This window comes from Varanus komodoensis, unplaced genomic scaffold (genome assembly GCF_004798865.1).
Source record: "Varanus komodoensis strain SLA01 unplaced genomic scaffold, ASM479886v1 scaffold164, whole genome shotgun sequence".
NCBI classification, from domain to species: domain Eukaryota; kingdom Metazoa; phylum Chordata; class Lepidosauria; order Squamata; family Varanidae; genus Varanus; species Varanus komodoensis.
Genome location: NW_025335483.1, coordinates 167,768 through 185,133, shown reverse-complemented (window position 1 = coordinate 185,133; position 17,366 = coordinate 167,768). Strand labels below are relative to the sequence as shown.

Genomic DNA, 17,366 nt, shown 5'->3' with positions numbered 1-17,366 from the left:
AAGGTCGCTTTTCTTTTAGAGAAAATGATCTTGCTCCAAAGGAACACCTCTTTCTCCCCAGACAGTGATTATATTGCAAGTTGGAACTAGATTAAAAATATGATGTATAAAAGGATTCATCAATGTTCCAGACCTTTTACTAATCAATCAATAAATGCACATGAGTCAAAAAGCAAAATGAAGCCAGAATGTGTTCCTGGAAACATTACTGTTGTTCTTACTGCTGTTATTCAGATTTTAATGTCTATTTCTGCCCAAGAATCAATGGGCAGGTGACAACCATTCAGGAAATTGCAAACCACTTTTATTACTGCTTTCCAAGAACTTTCTCTCTTCTCCCCCCTGCTCCTCAAAGCACCGTGGATTGTATCATTCTCATATATATCTACATATAATTACAAACTCACTGTAACCAGTCAAACTCAAACTTGCTTCATAGCTGAAATGGAACTATCATTCATGAGCATAGGTTGGTAGGGATTCCAAGGCTGGCACACATGCATGGACATAAGAAAAAGAGAAAGCTCTAAAGAAGGAGCAATTATGGAGTCCGATAAGGACTGAGCATGCTCAGTGTCTCCAGAATGCTGGCAAAATATCAGGGAGGAGCCGGTGGAATGGAGTGACTCGGAAATGGGAGTGGCTGGCTGGAACCCTTCACAAGACGACCCCATTCTGCGCTGTTGCTGGACACTTGATGAGGGAAGGGAAGGATCTGTCTCTAGATTATTACTCTTAATCTACGTAAGGAAACATTTCACTAACATGGAACTTCAAAAGAACCCCATAGTATTTTTATTTATTTATTTAAACATTTATATGCTGTCCTTTGCCTCAGCCTCAGGATGGTTTACAAAAATAGCAATATAAATATGGGACACTGATTTTAGATAAGTTTTGGAATACCTTCAGACGGAACTAGGACTGAAGTAGGGAGGAACATGACTGGATTACTCTTGGTGCTGGAAAACTTAAGAGCACTAGTTTGCTTTTCCTCTTCTTGTCCCTGTTCTCTTTTTTAAAAAGGGATATTTAGGAGGAAAGCAACAGTGAATGAAGCGGTGGGGGCAGGGGGAGAGAAGAGACAAAAACAGAGGAGGAAAAATGTGAGGGGGCAGAGAAAGACTGAGAAAGTGTGTGATTTGAAAAGTTTGGGGTTGTAGGTTGAAGTTTACAGCTTGTTTGTGGGTTTGAAAAGGGTAAAAAGACTGTTGCACCGGAACAGGGAGGTGGCCAGAAGAGAAATCAAGATCTATCGTTAGGGCTCTTTACAACCCTCGTAACAAAATGCATGTTTTCCCCGTCTCTAAAACGGGCTTTTGACATTTGGAAAGGCAGGTGTATGCCATGGATTAAGGAGGGCTTGGTGCAGGGACTGTGAAGGCGGTTCTGAGAATGAGGACCAATCCAGGGACTGAGCTTTTGGTCAGCAGAATGCTAGTTCTTATTTCTAAGGGTACATATGTCCTTGCCCACCCCAAGCCACTTTGTTTTGCTCCAGTTGGTGGAGTCTGGTGTATTTTTTTAGACAAAGGAAGAAAAGCACAAAGGTCGACATCTGCCCATGCCTGTATCCACCCAGCACAACCCCTGGGTCCTGAACTGAGGTGGGGGATTGGTGACAGAGATCAAGAAGCTCCTTCTCCAGGCAGCCTGGTGCTGTGACTTCTGTCCCAGGGTCTTCTGGAAAAATTGTCTTACAGGGAAACCCTCCAGGCCTGAGCATCCAAGAGAAACCAGCTGTGCTCATGTGGGGTGTTCCGTTGTCTTAGAGATTCCGGGATTCCATGCACTGCCCATTGTTTCTTTGTGGAATGTTTCGAAGTCCTCAGAGAGATAGGAAATGTTGGGGTGAGCTTGGAAAGGGCTGGGAGGAATTGACCCAGTCCCGCCACCCCCAAGGAATGGTTGGAGGGAGGTGATTGAAGCTGGGCAAGGCCTAGAGGAGCCTGGTCCACCTGGGTTTGGTGGATGTCATAGTTCTCCTCGGTGCTGACCGAGCGAGGGCCCGGCACACCTGGTCACTGCAGTTTGGGGAAAGCTGTGTAGGACGTCTTGGAAATGTCATACAGAAGTGCCAGGTCGATCAGTCCGGGACCTTCACGGACCAGGAGCATGAGCCCCTCACGATCAAAGAGCCCCAAAGTTAGGCAGGTGAGCCCGGGACGTCCCAGTTTGAGGAATTCCTCCCCAGGACATGCTCTGGACCACTCCTCAAGATCTCAGTTCTCTTCAAAGGAAAGAGGTGCTTCTATATGGAGGCCCAAAATGCCAGACAAGGGCCACGAAGTAGACAGGACAGGTGCAGTTGTGATTGACACTGGCACCGGAACGTGCAAAGCTGGGTTTGCGGGTCAACAAATACCCCAGGCAGTCATTGCAACTGTTGTTGGTCAACCCACAGAGAAGTCCATGAGGACTGCAAGGGACAGGCCAGATACATTTGTTGGGGAGCAAGCACTTCTGGAGCCTGATGTGGACCTCATTTTGCCACTGAGGCATGGCATAATCATAGATTGGGAGGCAGCCGAAATCCTGTGGCGGCACCTTTTCTACCATGACCTCAAGGTGGCTCCAGAAGACCATGCGCTTTTGATGTCTGATCCTCCCCTGTGTCCAACTACAAACCGGGAGAAGTTGGTGGAGGTTGTTTTCGAGTCCCTCAACTCTCCGGGAATGTATGTGGCCTATCAGTCGGTCTTGTCAGTGTATGCCCATGGGAAAATCAGTGGGCTGGTTGTGGACTCCGGCTATTCCACGACACACACTGTGCCAGTCCATCAAGGGTACAATTTGCCTCATGCCACAGAAAGGATGGACATTGCCGGAGTCAACCTGACATCATTTCTGATGGACCTTCTGAAGGACAAGGGGCATTACTTCGACGAAAAGATGATGAACGTCGTGGACGACATCAAGCAAAAGTGCTGTTACGTGACTGTTGATTTTGAGGACGAGTGGAATCGTCCGAAGCAAGACTACATGGTTGACTATCAATTACCTGACGGGCAGGTGATCACACTGGGAAGAGAGAGATTCCAATGCCCAGAAATGCTGTTCAATCCACCACAAATGCCCGGGTTGACTCTTCTGGGCATCCATGGCATGGCCCTGAAAAGCTTAAATAAAGTCCCTGAAGAATCCCGAAAGGAAATGTGCGAAAACATATTGTTGTGCGGAGGGTCGTCGCTCTTTGAGGGCTTGGAAAAGAGGTTCACTCACGGAGTCAAGGCCAGCATCCCCATCAACACAAAGGTGAAGGTCACAAGCATGCCACTGAGGCAGTATGCTGTCTGGACGGGGGGTTCCATCCTTGCTTCCTTGAAAAACTTCCAGCCATGCTGGGTCAGGAAAGAACAGTACCAGGAACATGGACCCTATATTGTTCACAGGAAGTGCTACTGAGGGGCTGGATGCATCCCCCAGGGAACTCAGGGAAAGAAAGAAATAATAAACGGCATGTTTGCCCACACTTGAAATGCAGCTTATTGGCTGAGAAATAAACCCAGTAGAGAAGCACTGAAGTTGCTCTGTGGTCTGTGGATTGTCAGGTGCCTTCCACTCCATTGTCTATCAGCAGAATCTGTTAATGCATCTGTGCAAGTCCACACTTCCACGACTGCACAAATCCCACCCCTATGTTCACACTTCAGCCTGTGGGGGCATTGCACATCTTTGGCCTCGTTTTTTCTCTCGATAGCTTTCCTTCAGCTAGATTTGCTAGATTAAAAATAACCAGTCTGCAAAGCGGCAGAATTCCCATGAGCTAGAAAAGCCCTGCCTGATGTGGACTCTGCATTTAGAGATTTGAATTCATTCAGATTTCTGCAAAACCTTAAAGCCCTGTTTGTGGCCAGAGAAATGAGAATCTGACCATGCAGATATTCCATGGGACACATTATACCTAAGCTCAGGCCACTAGCTCCAACCGAAGGGCAATCACACATTGATTGGGCTAGGAGAACACAACCAGGCATTTTTTTTAAAGCTTTGCTGGTCTGCCTTGATGTCTGAACTCACCGTGGTAAGTTTGGACTGTATAAACCTTGGTAAGAAACAATGGTTTGTTCTATGGTTTTTCTGTACTACCCTGGTTTGCTGTGCTGTCTGAACCCAGGATTGTGGTTTTCACGGTCCTGTTGTGCAACTACCATGGAGTCCCCTGGAAAGAGTGGCAACTGCAAAAGCCATCCAGCCTCTGTGTGTGTGGAACAGAGAGGAAGAGGCAGGTGGCACAGGCAGGGACAGATGTGCTTAGGGAATGAATTTCAGGCACAGTGGCTGATGGGATACATACCAGCAGTGGGAGGACTGAGTGGAGAGGGTGGCAACCACAATAGCATAGAAATGATTTGATTGTCTGTTGGGTAGATAGGGGCAAGAAACGGCGAACCATGGAAATGACTCACCTTTGCTTAAGACATGGTGTGAGCAGAGCTGCTGTCTTTGTTTTTGTTTTAAAGGACCCTTAAAAGGAGAAAGAGAACACCAGGGTGGCCAAATCTGTCCCTCTTGGTTCACGGGCAGGGCTATTGAGTAGGAAGAGCAAATTCACCCCATCGCTCCAGGTCAAGGGGAAATTATCCATCCTTTTCTGGGCTCTGCGTTTATAATGGCAGCAGCATGTGTTAATCTTGGTTTCTTGGATATGTTTGTTAGTTTGGACGCTGTGAGTGGAAACCGTGTTGGCAGCAATGCTGGCCTCAGAGTCTGAGGCCTGGGTCAGAGCAACAGGCTGATGATCAGAGGTTGTAAGGCTGAAGAGGGAGCCGCTGGTGGGGTGTGGGCTCCACACAGTTCCCCAGATAGTGCTACCCTCGGCGCCAGGCCGCTGTTTGTATCTTCCACAGGTTCCCAGTACTGACAATCTGAAAGAAGAAAACAACCCATACAGGAGGTGGAAGCAAGGCCAGGCCACAATGGAAGAATATAAACAAATAGCAAGGAATTGCAGGAATTGCATCCGGAAGGCTAAAGCCGGAGATGAACTGAGAAGAGCAAGGGATGCCAAGCACAATGAGAAGGCCTTCTTCAGATACATCCAGAACAAAAGACATGAGGAAGAGAGGGGTGTCCAGCTACTTAAACTGGGTGGCAGAGCAGTAACAGAGACCCAAGAGAAGGCAGAGGTGCTCAGGTCCTACTTTGCTTCTGTCTTCTCCCACAGGGAAATCTGTAATCAAGAGGAAGTTCCAGCTGGAAGTGAGAGATGGCACCCCAAGATTGACAGACAAATGGACAAGGAATTCCTAGGTGGAAGAAATACTGTCAGAGCTCCAGGGCCCGATCATCTCCAGGCCGGAGTCATACAAGAGCTAGTGGAGGAACTCTCAGAACCACTGGCTATTACCTTTGATAAATCGTGGAAAACAGGAGAACCGCCAGACGACTGGAGAAGGGCTCATGTTGTCCCTGTCTTCAAAAAGGGGAATAAGGATGAACATGGGAAATATAGACCACTTAGTATGACATCAGTCCCTGGAAAAATTTTGGAGCAGATTATTAAGAAATCAGTCTGCAAGCATCTTGAAGAAAATGCAGCGGTTAATGGAAGGCAACATGGATCTATAAAAAATAAATTCTGTAAAACTAATGTAATCTCATTTTTTTGTCTGGGTAACCTCTTGAATGGACAGAGGGAATATTGTGGACAAAGCCTACCTAGACTTTAGCAAAGTGCCCCATGATATTCTGATAAGCAAATTAGTAAAGTGGACTAGGTAGAAAAAATATTAGGTGGATCCAAACTTGGCTGCTAAATCAGACACAAAGAGTGTTCATCAATGGCACCTCCTGAAATTGGACGGAGGCAGCTGGAGGGGTGCCACGGGGTTCAGTCCTGGACCCAGTGCTCTTCAACATCTTTATTGATGATTTAGATGAGGACATGCAAGGAAGGATAATCAAATTCACAGATGATACAAGCTGGGCAGAATAGCAAATACCCAAGAAGACAGAATGAAGATCCAGGGCGATCTTGATAAACTTGAACACTGGGCTGAAAGCAACAGAATGAAGTTCAATAAGGACAAGTTCAACAAGTCCTCCATCTAGGAAAGAGAAACCAAAGGCACGGATACAAGATGGGAAAAACGCGGCTCAACAGAAATGTCAAAGAAAAAGATCTTGGAGTCATTGTGGACAATAGGCTAAACATGAGACAACAATGCAAAGCAGCTGGCAAAAGGGCAAATGCTATTTTGGGATGCATTAACAGAAGTTTTCCAAATCATGAGAAGTAGCAGTTCCCTTATACTCCTTATTGGTCAGACCTCACCTGGAATACTGAGTCCAGTCCTGGGCACCAAGATTTAAGAAAGATGCAGGTAAATTAGAAAGGGTCCAGTGGAGGGCAACAAAAATGATCCAGGGTTTGGAAACACTGCCCTGTGAGGAGAGACTGAGGGAACTGGGCAGGTTCAGCCTTGAGAAGAGAAGACTGAGGGGGACATGACATCCCTCTATAAGTCTCTCACAGGCTGTCACAAAGAGGAAGGTCAAGATCTTTTCTTGCTGATGCCAGAGTAGGACACACAATAATCAATTCAAGCTGTGACAACCCAGATTCAGGCTGGACATCAGGAAAAGCTTCCTCGCTGTCAGAGCAATACGAGAGTGGAGCCAGCTGCCTGGAGAGGTGGGGGGCTCTCCCACACTGGAGACATTCAAAAAGAAAGTGGACAGCCCTCTGAGTGGGATGGTGTGGGTTGGTGTTTTGCAGCAGGGGGGAGTTGGACCTGATGGCCTTTATGGCCCCTTCCAACTCCACTATTCTATGATTCTATAGTTTCTGGCTTGAATGGATGTATTCATATGCATTTAAAGGCATGCCTTTGGAGGGAAAAAAGGCACAGAGAAATGGTTGAAGAACAACCATTGGTGCAAAAGCACATTTCAAAATGGATTTACATTTGGACATGATGATGAGCATCTGTACTTTTAAATACATAGTTCCAGGACAGACCAAAGCAAACAGGAGATGGAACAGACTGGTGTAAATGAACACGGGGGAAGAAACTGAGCGCATTCCTGCATTTAAAGTGTGGCGATTTTGTTCATTTCTCTTCCTCCTGCTTTCTTGACAGGCTACACCTTTGCCTTGGGAACCTTGGCAAGGAGGTTTAAACCCTAAAATACTCTCTGAGATCCAGGCCCCTTAATGGCCTCTGTCGCAAGCGGAGCACTCCCAGCGGAGGCCCCCTTATCTTCAGCCAGAGCGTGTCTGTCTTGATCTTAGCTACCCCAGCCGGTCCTGGCGTCTTAGCAGGAAATGGCGCACGGCCGTGCCTCGCATCCTCACTGGCAACACTTATCAACCCGCCTCATCTCCTTGTTCTCGAGCAGCCAGCTCCTCTGAGCGATGGCAAGATGCGGACACCTCCTGTGCTTTCCTTTAGTGGGGAGAAAGAGCACATACAACAAGGCATAAAGGTATTGTGTTTCTTTCAAAGATACCTTTTATTATTTGTAGATCCGGCATGATATGTGTGGGGCAAAAATAGGATTGGTAGCCGTCTTAGAATGAAAGCGGACTCTGGGTTTTGTGGCACTCCATTCCAAGTGCTCGAAAGTATCTGCAGATACTTTCGGAGTAGGGGCAGCACTTTGCGAAGGAAGCAAAGGGCTTGGTTACAAGGAAGGGCGGTTGGCTTTCCTCTGTGAGGGGGAGCCAGCTTCTTTGCACTTTCCCAGTGAGTCAGAGGACACAGTGCTGCAGAGCATGTAAAGAGTTCCTTTCCTGCTAGGCCTATTCTAATGGCATGATTCTATGAATCCGCGGATTCTGGCAAACCAAGAACCAAAACTTGGATTTTTGCCAGTCCCCTTGAGATAGGGTCAAAGAAACTTCAAAAGTCTCCCCTTTCTGAGAGTTCACACATAACTGCAGTTCATTTTGATTTCTTCCACCAAGAGGCTCCTTGCTTGTGTTGCACAGTCCTATTTCTTCACTGAAATCCAGACGAGATCGAGTACATGAGTGCTTCTTGGTTCATCCTCTCATGCCAAGGAGTTGTCCTCCCAGCTCAGTTATTCACCTTTATGATGACCATCAATGTTTCCGTTGTTCCAGAAAGGGAAATATTTTGTTTTAATCCTAAGTTTATGAGGCAAGGCAGAGTGACTGAGGATGGATGGGAAGGTTTCTGAAGTTTGGAGCAATTCGTGGGAGGGAAATTTGCTCACTTCTGGCCCTTCTCCAATGCTTGAAGTAATTCCAGGGCTTTGCTTCCCTGTCTCGGCTGTGTTTGGCAACATGGTTGGTAAAAAGGAGTCCTGGAATGTCGGGAAGGGACTGGAGCAATTACGGAAGAGGCAGTAGTTGAAGAACGTTGGGGATAAGGCAGGATGGAAGAATGAACACTCCTTGAAACTCTTCGCTGGTGGGGAACTCATATTGTACAGCAAGGGTATGTCAGAAGCAAAGAACTCCCTCGATAGGTACATGAAATTTGTAGGGTTCAGTGCCATGCATTCCATCGGGTCTTCCGCAGCCTTCGGAGCGCTAAACCAACATGCATCTTCCATGCGAAGGAGGGAGTGAACTTGGGTGCTCGGCATTTCTGGGGTGCGGTTAAGGAGGCCGAAGCGGGCCTTCAGGTGCAGGAGCTCCAGACGGAGGTGCAGATTCTCTTCCTGGAGAGCGGCCACCTGGTTCTCTATCGCAAAATCATTAAAGCGCCTCTTTTCTCGGGAACGCCTGGCCGCTTCATTGTTCTTCCGCCTCTTTTCCCAGTACACAGTGTCCTTTTTCTCATCTGGTGTGAACTCGCGTTTCCGCCTCAGAGTTCCCCTTGCACCATAAGGATGCATGGACATATAACGAAAGGTCAGCGAATCAAAGGCTGCCACTCTTTCTGGAAGATGTTCCATGTTATTCCCTTCCTTCCTTCCTTCCTTCCTTCCTTCCTTCCTTCCTTCCTTCCTTCCTTTGGTTCAGTGCTTCCTGGAAGACAAAACCTGCAATTTTTACAAGGGCAAGAAAACTTGAGAACTGTGCGGCCAAGATACTGCTCTTTATAGAAACATTGAAACAGAGCAAGTCAGAAAGGGCCTCCTGGGCCATCTAGTCTGACCCCCGGCTCCAGCCAGCTCTGCTCATAACATGCCCACCATGTGCATGTTCAGCCTATCCTTGGACACCCTCACCGTTGGGGCTTCCACCACCTCCCATGGAAGCCCATTCCATACCCTAGGGGTCCTAACCATCAGGAAGGAATTCCTGGCATCCACCCTAAATCTTTGTTCCCTGAGCTTTGCTCCTCTGGAATGCATCCTGCCCTCCTCTGCAGGGGAAAACAGGTTCTTGTTCTTGTGAATAAACAGGTGACATTTCCCAGGTTCCCCCTGGATTGTCTTAGATATTCCTTCCAAGAGACCCCAAAGTCCTCCTAGAAAGATATCAGCTCTCAGGGTGTCTTTCCCAGTCAAACCAACAAAACAAAGATTTCCCACCCATGATATTCCTGGTGTCAGCCAACCTTTCTTCCTCAGTTATTGCTCATAGGTAAAGGTAAAGGTCAAGGTTTCCCCTTGACATTAAGTCCAGTCATGTCTGACTCTAGGGGTGGTGCTCACCTCCGTTTCCTGGCCGAGGGAGCTGGCGTTTGTCCGCAGACAGTCTTCATGCTCATGTGGCCGCATGACTGAACACCGAGGTGCACGGAACGCTGTTACCTGCCCACCGAAGTGGTACCTTTTTATCTACCTACATTTGCAGGCTTTCGAACTGCAAGGCTGGCAGGAGCTGGGATGGAGCAACGGGACTCATCCCATTGTGCAGATTTGAACCAGCGACCTTTCGATCAACCAGCCCAGCAGCACAGCAGTTTAAACCACTGCGCCACCTGCAGCATATTGCTCATATGGGGTCTTAACTGCATCTCCCTGCTTAAAAAAATGAGAGGGTAGGGAATTTTAATCCAAGGAAAAGAATAATTTGGGGGCTTTTTGTGAACTTTTGTGAACTCCTGAAATTCTTCTCAGATCCTGCCTAATTGAGAAATCCCCCAGCAATTCCAATGACTTCAGATCAATATAAAACTCCTTCTCTCGGCAGGTTTTTTTCCTTCTCTTTTTGCCCTCACAGTTCATTCTGGTCCTCCCCCATTCCTTTCATTTCTCTAAATGACTCAAGTACTCAGTTTTATTCTATGAGAGGTGGCTGAGGCCCCATCGGTGCGGGTGTTCAAGGTTAGACTGGACATGCACATGGTGGGCATGTCGTGAGCAGAGCCGGCTGGTGCCAGAGGTCAGGCTGGATGGCCCAGGAGGCCCCTTCTGACTTGCTCTGTTTCTATGTTTCTATGTTTTTGGTATCATGTTTAGCCTATGACAGATGAAAGCAAGGCCTTGCCTCAACTCTAATTAAAACCATGCCAAAAGAAACCAAAGGCCACCTGGCACAGCATTTGGTTCCAACAGAAGCTGATCTGAAATTTCTGGGAAGGCTACTCATTCAGGCGCAGTGACAATAGCTCTGGTTCTGAGATTGCTATTTCTTTAACTCACGTCTTCAACTCATTCTGCATTTCTGTCTCAAGCTAGCTCTCAAGGTGGCTAACAATAATATCCAGATCAAGAACAAAACCTTAATGAAAACTTAACATAAATAATGCAAATTAAAGGTGCAGTGAAAAGCACGATGGCTGAGTTGTATGCAGCATCTGGACATGGAGTTTCTGTCTAACCAATACAGTCGGTTCTGCGGGTTATGTTTCCCCCAAGCATTTGATGCTGTCTAAACCCCCTTTTGAGTAAGTTCCCTCCACGCACCTTGTGGCAGTGTGTTCCGTAATTGCAGAAAAGGTTGCAGCATGATCGTCCATCCACCCTTCCCTCACTGCAGCTTCTGAGCTGCAAGAACAGTCTAATCTGAGTGAAGGTGATCTGAATTTCCAAATGTCTTAGGAAAGCAAGTGGTAACTCTGGTTTTAGTACGAATAGCTGCTGAAAAACCACTACGTTGCCTCTTTTTAGCTGTTCTTCTCAACAGGAAGAGGACACAGCCAGCTGTGGTCTAAAGTGTCTTTCACCATTTACTAGTGTGATTGTTTTGATGACTCTGAAGGCTCCCCGGCATGATTCAGGGCTGAATCATTTGCAGGGAATCGGTCCTGCATTGTTGTGATGCTGGAAACGAGGAGCCGCAACGTGGAATGGACCTCCTTGCCCTTTCTGTACAGCTTCACACCCGAACCTCACACTGCGTCAGCATCTCTTGGGTAGAAATGACTGCGGCGGGCTTCCTCCTCAACACAGTGGGGAACTGGGGGAGGGTGTCGGGGAGGAAAAATAATGAGAACCCTTCCCAGTCCTTTTAATTAAAAAAACCTGTAAAGTATGGCAGTGCTAAGCAAAAGCTGCATTTACAATCTATGCCTCATTTTATTTATTTATTTATTTATTTGGAATTTTTGTATGCCGTCCCATTCACATAAGCCTCGGGACGGCTTCCAACATCATAAATAAATACATATACAAATGCATACATATAAAATCTGGAAACATCCTGGCTCAATATTTTAAAACCAATAAATAAAATTGACAATTATTAAGATATTGATTAAATAAAAAGGTCTTGGCCTGGCGCCGAAAAACAAATGACGGCGCCAGGCGGACCTCTCTGGGGAGCGCGTTCCATAGATGGGGCGCCACCACAGAGAAGACCCTCCTTCAGGTACTCCGTCTCCTAACATCTTTCACAGAGGGTTCCCAGAAGAGGGCCTCTGCTGCCAATCTCAGGGGGTGGGAGGGCAAATATGGCCGCAGGCGTTCCTTGAGGTATCCCGGTCCCAAGCCATTAAGGGTTTATAGGTGATAACCAGCACCTTGAATTGAGCCTGGACTTCGATGGGGAGCCAGTGAAGCTGGTAGAGGACTGGGGTTATATGAGAACAACGCCCAGTCCCCATCAACAGCCTGGCAGCTCTGTTTTGCACCATCTGAAGTATCTGGACCATCATTTAATGTTTCCAGAGGCAAGCTTGCCCAGGATGCCTTCGCAAAGGATGCATTTCGAAGACAGCCGAGCAGTAGCAGTGTGGAGGGGAGGGGGTGGGTTTTATTTGACAATTTCGGAATGTTCCACAGCTAGAAATGGGAGACGGCTCTTTGGCAGAGGGGAAAGCAGGGTGTTCCCTGCTTCATACCCTTCAACTAGACTCAGAGGGGGAGAGGAGGATGGGCTGGTAGTCAGGAAAAGCACCTTGCATAAGTACAGAGTAGCATTTCTCATCAGTTGTTGTACTCTACATGCCTCATTCCTTCAAATACCAGCCTCCAATGCCTGAGCACTTCTTGGTTTGATAACAAAACGAGGCAGATCGAAGCTTACAAGAGGAAAGTTTCATCTCAGTCCTGACATTTCTGGTTAAAATCTATTTTTGGTTAAAATGGTCAGGTTTTAGAGTATTGGTCATGGAGGCTGGTGATTCCCATGTAAACAGGACTCTTTCTGCATTTCAGCTTTTGTTTCAGAGCTTCACGGGTGGTATCCGTGGTGCTGGATGGCATCCCACAAACAGGTATGCTGCTATGAAGCACCACAGGTAGCTCCTCTGAAACTCAAAATAGAAGCTGTAATGGAGAGGAAATCCCAGTGACACAAAGCCAACAGTTTCTGTAGCTTTTGGGAGGTAAGAACAGATCTGGAACCATTTGGGGTGATCTGTATATAAGCAGAAACACTCAAGTGGGCAAATTCTAAGGGAACAACTGTCCTTTAAGATTTTCTGGCAACATTTGGGAGACTCTAGGTCTTATGAAATGTTGATAGCTGTTGAGCATTCTGAGAAAGATGGTGGAGCAACTCACTCCACTGCACAGAGATGGCATTTCCTGGTCCTTCATGACTTTGTCTGGGTCACTGGGTGGCTGTTTTCTCCTATTCCTATACTTATTAGGGGATTGGCCTCTTGTTTTCTTATGAATTTCTGTATTTATTTGAAGCATATACCAATCAAGCCTCTTTAGCTAAGAAGGAAGGTGTTTGCCTTCTGTAGGATCTTCAAGTTGAATTCTTCATTGTGCAGCTGTCTGCTGGAAGAGCTGGCCAGAGATGGCGGGTGCACGGGCATCATTGTTATGGGAAGGCTGCTTAACCTGAGTCTGGTTTGTGGTCAAAGTACCATAAAGAAGGGGAACAAGAGCCTTGTATTATGGATTGTCTGGCAGAGATGTGGGTCACAGTCCTTTGTCGATGCCCATAGCCCTCCAGATGCAAAGGCTTATGAGAATCTGATGTGAGCAGAAGGACCACAGAACTGAAGGTTGTCTCTGCTTGTCCTCTTGGTGTAGGCCAACTTCTGACATCTAATTGCTTTGAAGTAGGAAGGCAAAGGAGGTGGGGAACGACTAGGTAATTATTTATTTAATGTGTATCCTGCCTTTTTTCCATGGGGGGAACGCAAGGTGGTGGCATGCAGTTCCTGGGGGTCTCCTCTCCAAGCTTAGGCCAGCTCTGGACCTGCTTAGCTTCAACCTGGTGGGAAGCTTATGTGCATTCAAATCATATGTCATATGTCTCATCTTGGTGGGGTTGGTTTGCAGAAGGACACGTCATTCCCTGCCACATGCACGGAACACTTCTCCAAGGTTGCTCTGCAGCCCCAGAGAAGCAACTGGCCCAGATCAGAGGAGGGAGGGGTTTCCCAGCTCCAGGGCTGGACAATTTTCTGAGCATGGACCTGGAACTCCGAGCAATTTGGTAATGCTCTGAGCATTGTCCTACAGGGGTGTGAGATTGATCTGCTAGCAACTTCACCATTAGGGCGAAATTAATTCTGCATTGACACCTTCACATGTAAATCAACAAGTGCAAATGTGATAAAAATTAGCATCTTTTTTGGTTTGGGGGATGCATTTCCTTCTTTCTCAGGTTTTTTCCCTCGAGGCTCAGACAAGAGGCTTTCCTGACCTGTTTGGAGCTGCAGATGTGCCAACTCCCCAAACACAAAGCTGGTATTCTGAAATGGACCACAGGGTCTGAACTCAAGGCTAGAAGGCAGAATTGGTTGCCCCCCTTGTTTCTGTAGGTACCCTTTGGGGTATACCCTTCAGAGAGAAAAAACAAAACAGAACACCCAGTGTTAGGTGGTGTGACATTTGGGGTTCCAGACAACATAAACCGAAATGTGTTGCGCTCGGAAAAATGCACACATGAACACAAACCTAACTCATGCGCTGGAAGGAAGTCTTTTATCTAAAAAAGAGCGATTAGGTAGAATTTGGCAAACTTTTCCCTTCAAAAATGTCAGGAGCTTCACCATCTGAGCAAACCACAACTTGTTTTTTCTTTCTTTTGGTTTTACTGTTGTGAACGACAACCAGCGTAGGAGAAGGAGGAAACAGTTAGGGCTAGCAAAACAATGCCGTTACTTGGAAGCGTGTTCAACCACATGTCGATAAATTTCAATATATCAAGAACTCAATAAAAGAAAATCAGAAAAGCATGTTCTCCAGATTTTTTGGGCTCCAACCCCATCAGCCCCATTCAGCATGGGCGAGGCTCATGAAGTTTACAGCCCAAAATGTCTGTTGAGCATATGTGGACTTGTAGCCCATGATGCTGTTGGAAACTTGCTCCAGGATTCATTGTGTCCTGGAGCAATGTTGAGTTGTTTCAAAATTTGGCCACAGATGGTGTCGGGTGGTTATTCCAACTCTTCCTTACAGAAGCTATGTAGTCCTCCCTTCCCACAACCAGCCTGTGAAGTTGTCCAGTGAGTGGAGCAGAAGCAGGAGAGTATCCAGATGGACTCAGCTCCCATCACTGCTATTCAGTGGGCAATCTGACTGGGGCTGATGGAAGTTGCAGTCCATGAACACCAGAAAAGCGAAGGTCTCCACCCCTGGACTAGAATCACTCCATTCTGTGACCAAGCGGGTCCTTGGACCTTGCTTCCAATCCCTAACACGAAACCCTAAGCACCTCCATTTCACCTCTGAGCTTCTCGCGGTTTCCAGCAGCATAAAAACAAACATCTCATTTCTCTCCTGCGCACTGTCAACATTTCAGACTTCAGGGCAGCGGTTTCGAACATCTAGCAAAATAACAAGTTGTGAGCAGTGATCACAGTTCCAGCAATGTAGCAAAGATAAAGAGTTTATTCTTGCATCCTTTGCATCTGAACTGCCTCTCCGGAACGAAAGCAGTGAACTGTCATCATAAATGGTTATACATGGCCAAAAAAGAGTAAACACCTCACTAAAAGTGGGGACATTGGTTAGCATAGAATATCCCTACATACACCAGACGGGGTTGCCATCTTGCTGAAGAAGCCATTTTGCGGCCTTAACTTTAATCCTTGATCCATCATTTGCCCCTATCTGGGCAGAGGTGACCCAGACTAAAAATGACACACGCATGTAGCAGGTTTGGGAGCAGTTGGTTTGATGATGGATGCAGAGAATGGAAAGGAAGAAAGGAAGAAAGTCAGTTTTGGGCCCCTTGTTACAAGAAGGATATAGCCAGGTTGGAGTCAGTGCAGCGTAGGGCCACAAGGTTGGTGGCCGGTTTGCAGGGGATGCCATATGAGGCGAGACTGAGGGAACTGAGTCTCTTCAGCCTGGAGAAGAGGAGACTCAGAGGGGATCTGTTGGCGACATACAGGTATGTGAGGGGATGTCTCATGGAGATGGGTAGAGACCTGTTCTCCCCTGCAGAGGAAGGCAGGATGTGCTCCAACAGAGCAAAGCTCAGGGAACCAAGGTTCAATTTGGATACCAGGAAGGACTTCCTGACAGTCAGGACCCTGAGGGTGTGGCATGGGCTTCCAGGGGAGGTGGATGAGGCCCCATCGGTGCGGGTGTCCAAGGACAGGCTAGACATGCACATGGTGGGCATGTCATGAGCAGAGCCGGCTGGTGCTGGAGATCAGACTAGTTGGCCCCGGAGACCCCTTCTGACTTGCTCTGTTTCTATGTTTCTAAAGAAAGAAAGAACAAAAAACACCCACCCAGGTTTCTCTCATAGTTGCAGGACTCTGGAAGTGCACAGTCAATGCAGGGTTGAAAAAAAGGAAGTTGAACTTCGCACACACAACTTATGAATTTGAGTACCACCTTTTGGGGTGATAAACCACAAGCAAAGATGCTTTGTTTTAGCATTCAGTGCATACAAGAAGACCTTGTATCAGGTGCAGCTTCGCATTGTGTGGCCCTTTTTCCTCACTGAGGTACCGCTAGGAAAGGCCCTTGGGGAGGAACTCATGGTGGAGTGGGCAACCGGTGGACTGCAGCCAAGTCCTCTTTTTCAGAGTGGCCAACCGGCGAAAAAGGATTCTGGGGCTCAGGGAAGCTGGTTGTGACCCAGAAGGGCTCTTTTAAATATTGTACGACATCTAAATGGTTCATTTCATGGGTGAAATGCAGATCCAATATGGTACATAAATAATTTTATTTTATTATAAAATAGTTATACAGTGTGATCCTATGCCCCCTCCACAGCACTGGGGACACCATGGGATCTTCCAGATTCCTGGCTCAGAAGTTAGAAAATTGTTCTTCCCTTGGAACTTGGGAACAGTATTCCTATGCCTTGCAGCCCATGGGTTTCCCCTTGAGTGTAAGGTTCTCTTCCACAGAAAACCGCTGTGTGGCAACCTGGATCTCAGTCAGGAAGTGAGGGGGACGCTTTAAGCAATCCATTTTGCCTCCACGATCTCCAGTTTTTGCATGGAAGAAAAATCTCCCTTTGACACTTACAAAGAGATCATTCTTAGAACGAAGCTGCGTGCCGCATTAAATAGGTAGCATGTATTCAGACCTGCATTTTTCATTTTTTATTGTAAGCTTGTGGCATTTTTTTCTTTTAATTTATTGTAAACTTGTAGGGCCAGCATGCATAGCTAGAAAGATCATTTCCAGGTGCATTCCCCTTTGAATTTGCCCCCTTCATAAACAGGGCTGAAATATGTATATATTCTTGTGAGGGCTTTTTGTGTGTGTGTATGGGGGGGGGGGGCAAGCAAATTTAAGATACAGCTGAATGGAAAGGTTTAACGTCCCCTTTCTACCAGTTTTCAATGGTCCCAATCCAGTTTACATTTGATTATATCTGACTGCACTTACGCTAAAGGAAAAATAAGTTGGGTTCAGTGGCATGTTATACATTCAGGGCTTTTTTTTTGTCATAGAACGCACTGGAACGCGTTCCGGCACCTTTTTTCGACGGATTTTTCCAAGTGATTGTGAATTGCCCCGTTGGACATAGCAGATCGGCAGCAAAAATCATTAACATAGTGCCTGGGGGCTGCTTGTGTGTTGGCGCTGATTGTGAGGGTGCTGCTTGGCTTGGGACGCTGCTTGGCTTGGGATCGGTTGTGTGGTCGCACGCTGAGTGCTCACTGCCCGGCAGTGACCATTGT

General features: G+C 47.0%; 2 protein-coding genes across 2 annotated transcripts; one reads left to right on the top strand and one right to left on the bottom strand.

Annotated features, from left to right (window-relative positions):
* The first annotated feature begins 2,268 nt into the window (after positions 1 to 2,268).
* ACTL9 (actin like 9) lies at positions 2,269 to 3,405 on the top strand. The gene has a single exon (XM_044426179.1). The coding sequence runs from the start codon at positions 2,269 to 2,271 to the stop codon at positions 3,403 to 3,405; it is 1,137 nt and encodes a 378-aa protein (XP_044282114.1).
* Positions 3,406 to 8,028: 4,623 nt separating this feature from the next.
* On the bottom strand, positions 8,029 to 8,871 carry LOC123021459 (NFIL3 like protein-like). Its single transcript, XM_044426177.1, has one exon. It carries the CDS (start codon positions 8,869 to 8,871, stop codon positions 8,029 to 8,031), a length of 843 nt encoding a protein of 280 aa, XP_044282112.1.
* Between the last annotated feature and the right edge of the window lie 8,495 nt (positions 8,872 to 17,366).

Coding starts and splice junctions, on each gene's coding strand:
- ACTL9 (XM_044426179.1), top strand. CDS start 2,269: ATGCCAGACAAGGGCCACGAAGTAGACAGGACAGGTGCAGTTGTGATT.
- LOC123021459 (XM_044426177.1), bottom strand. CDS start 8,871: ATGGAACATCTTCCAGAAAGAGTGGCAGCCTTTGATTCGCTGACCTTT.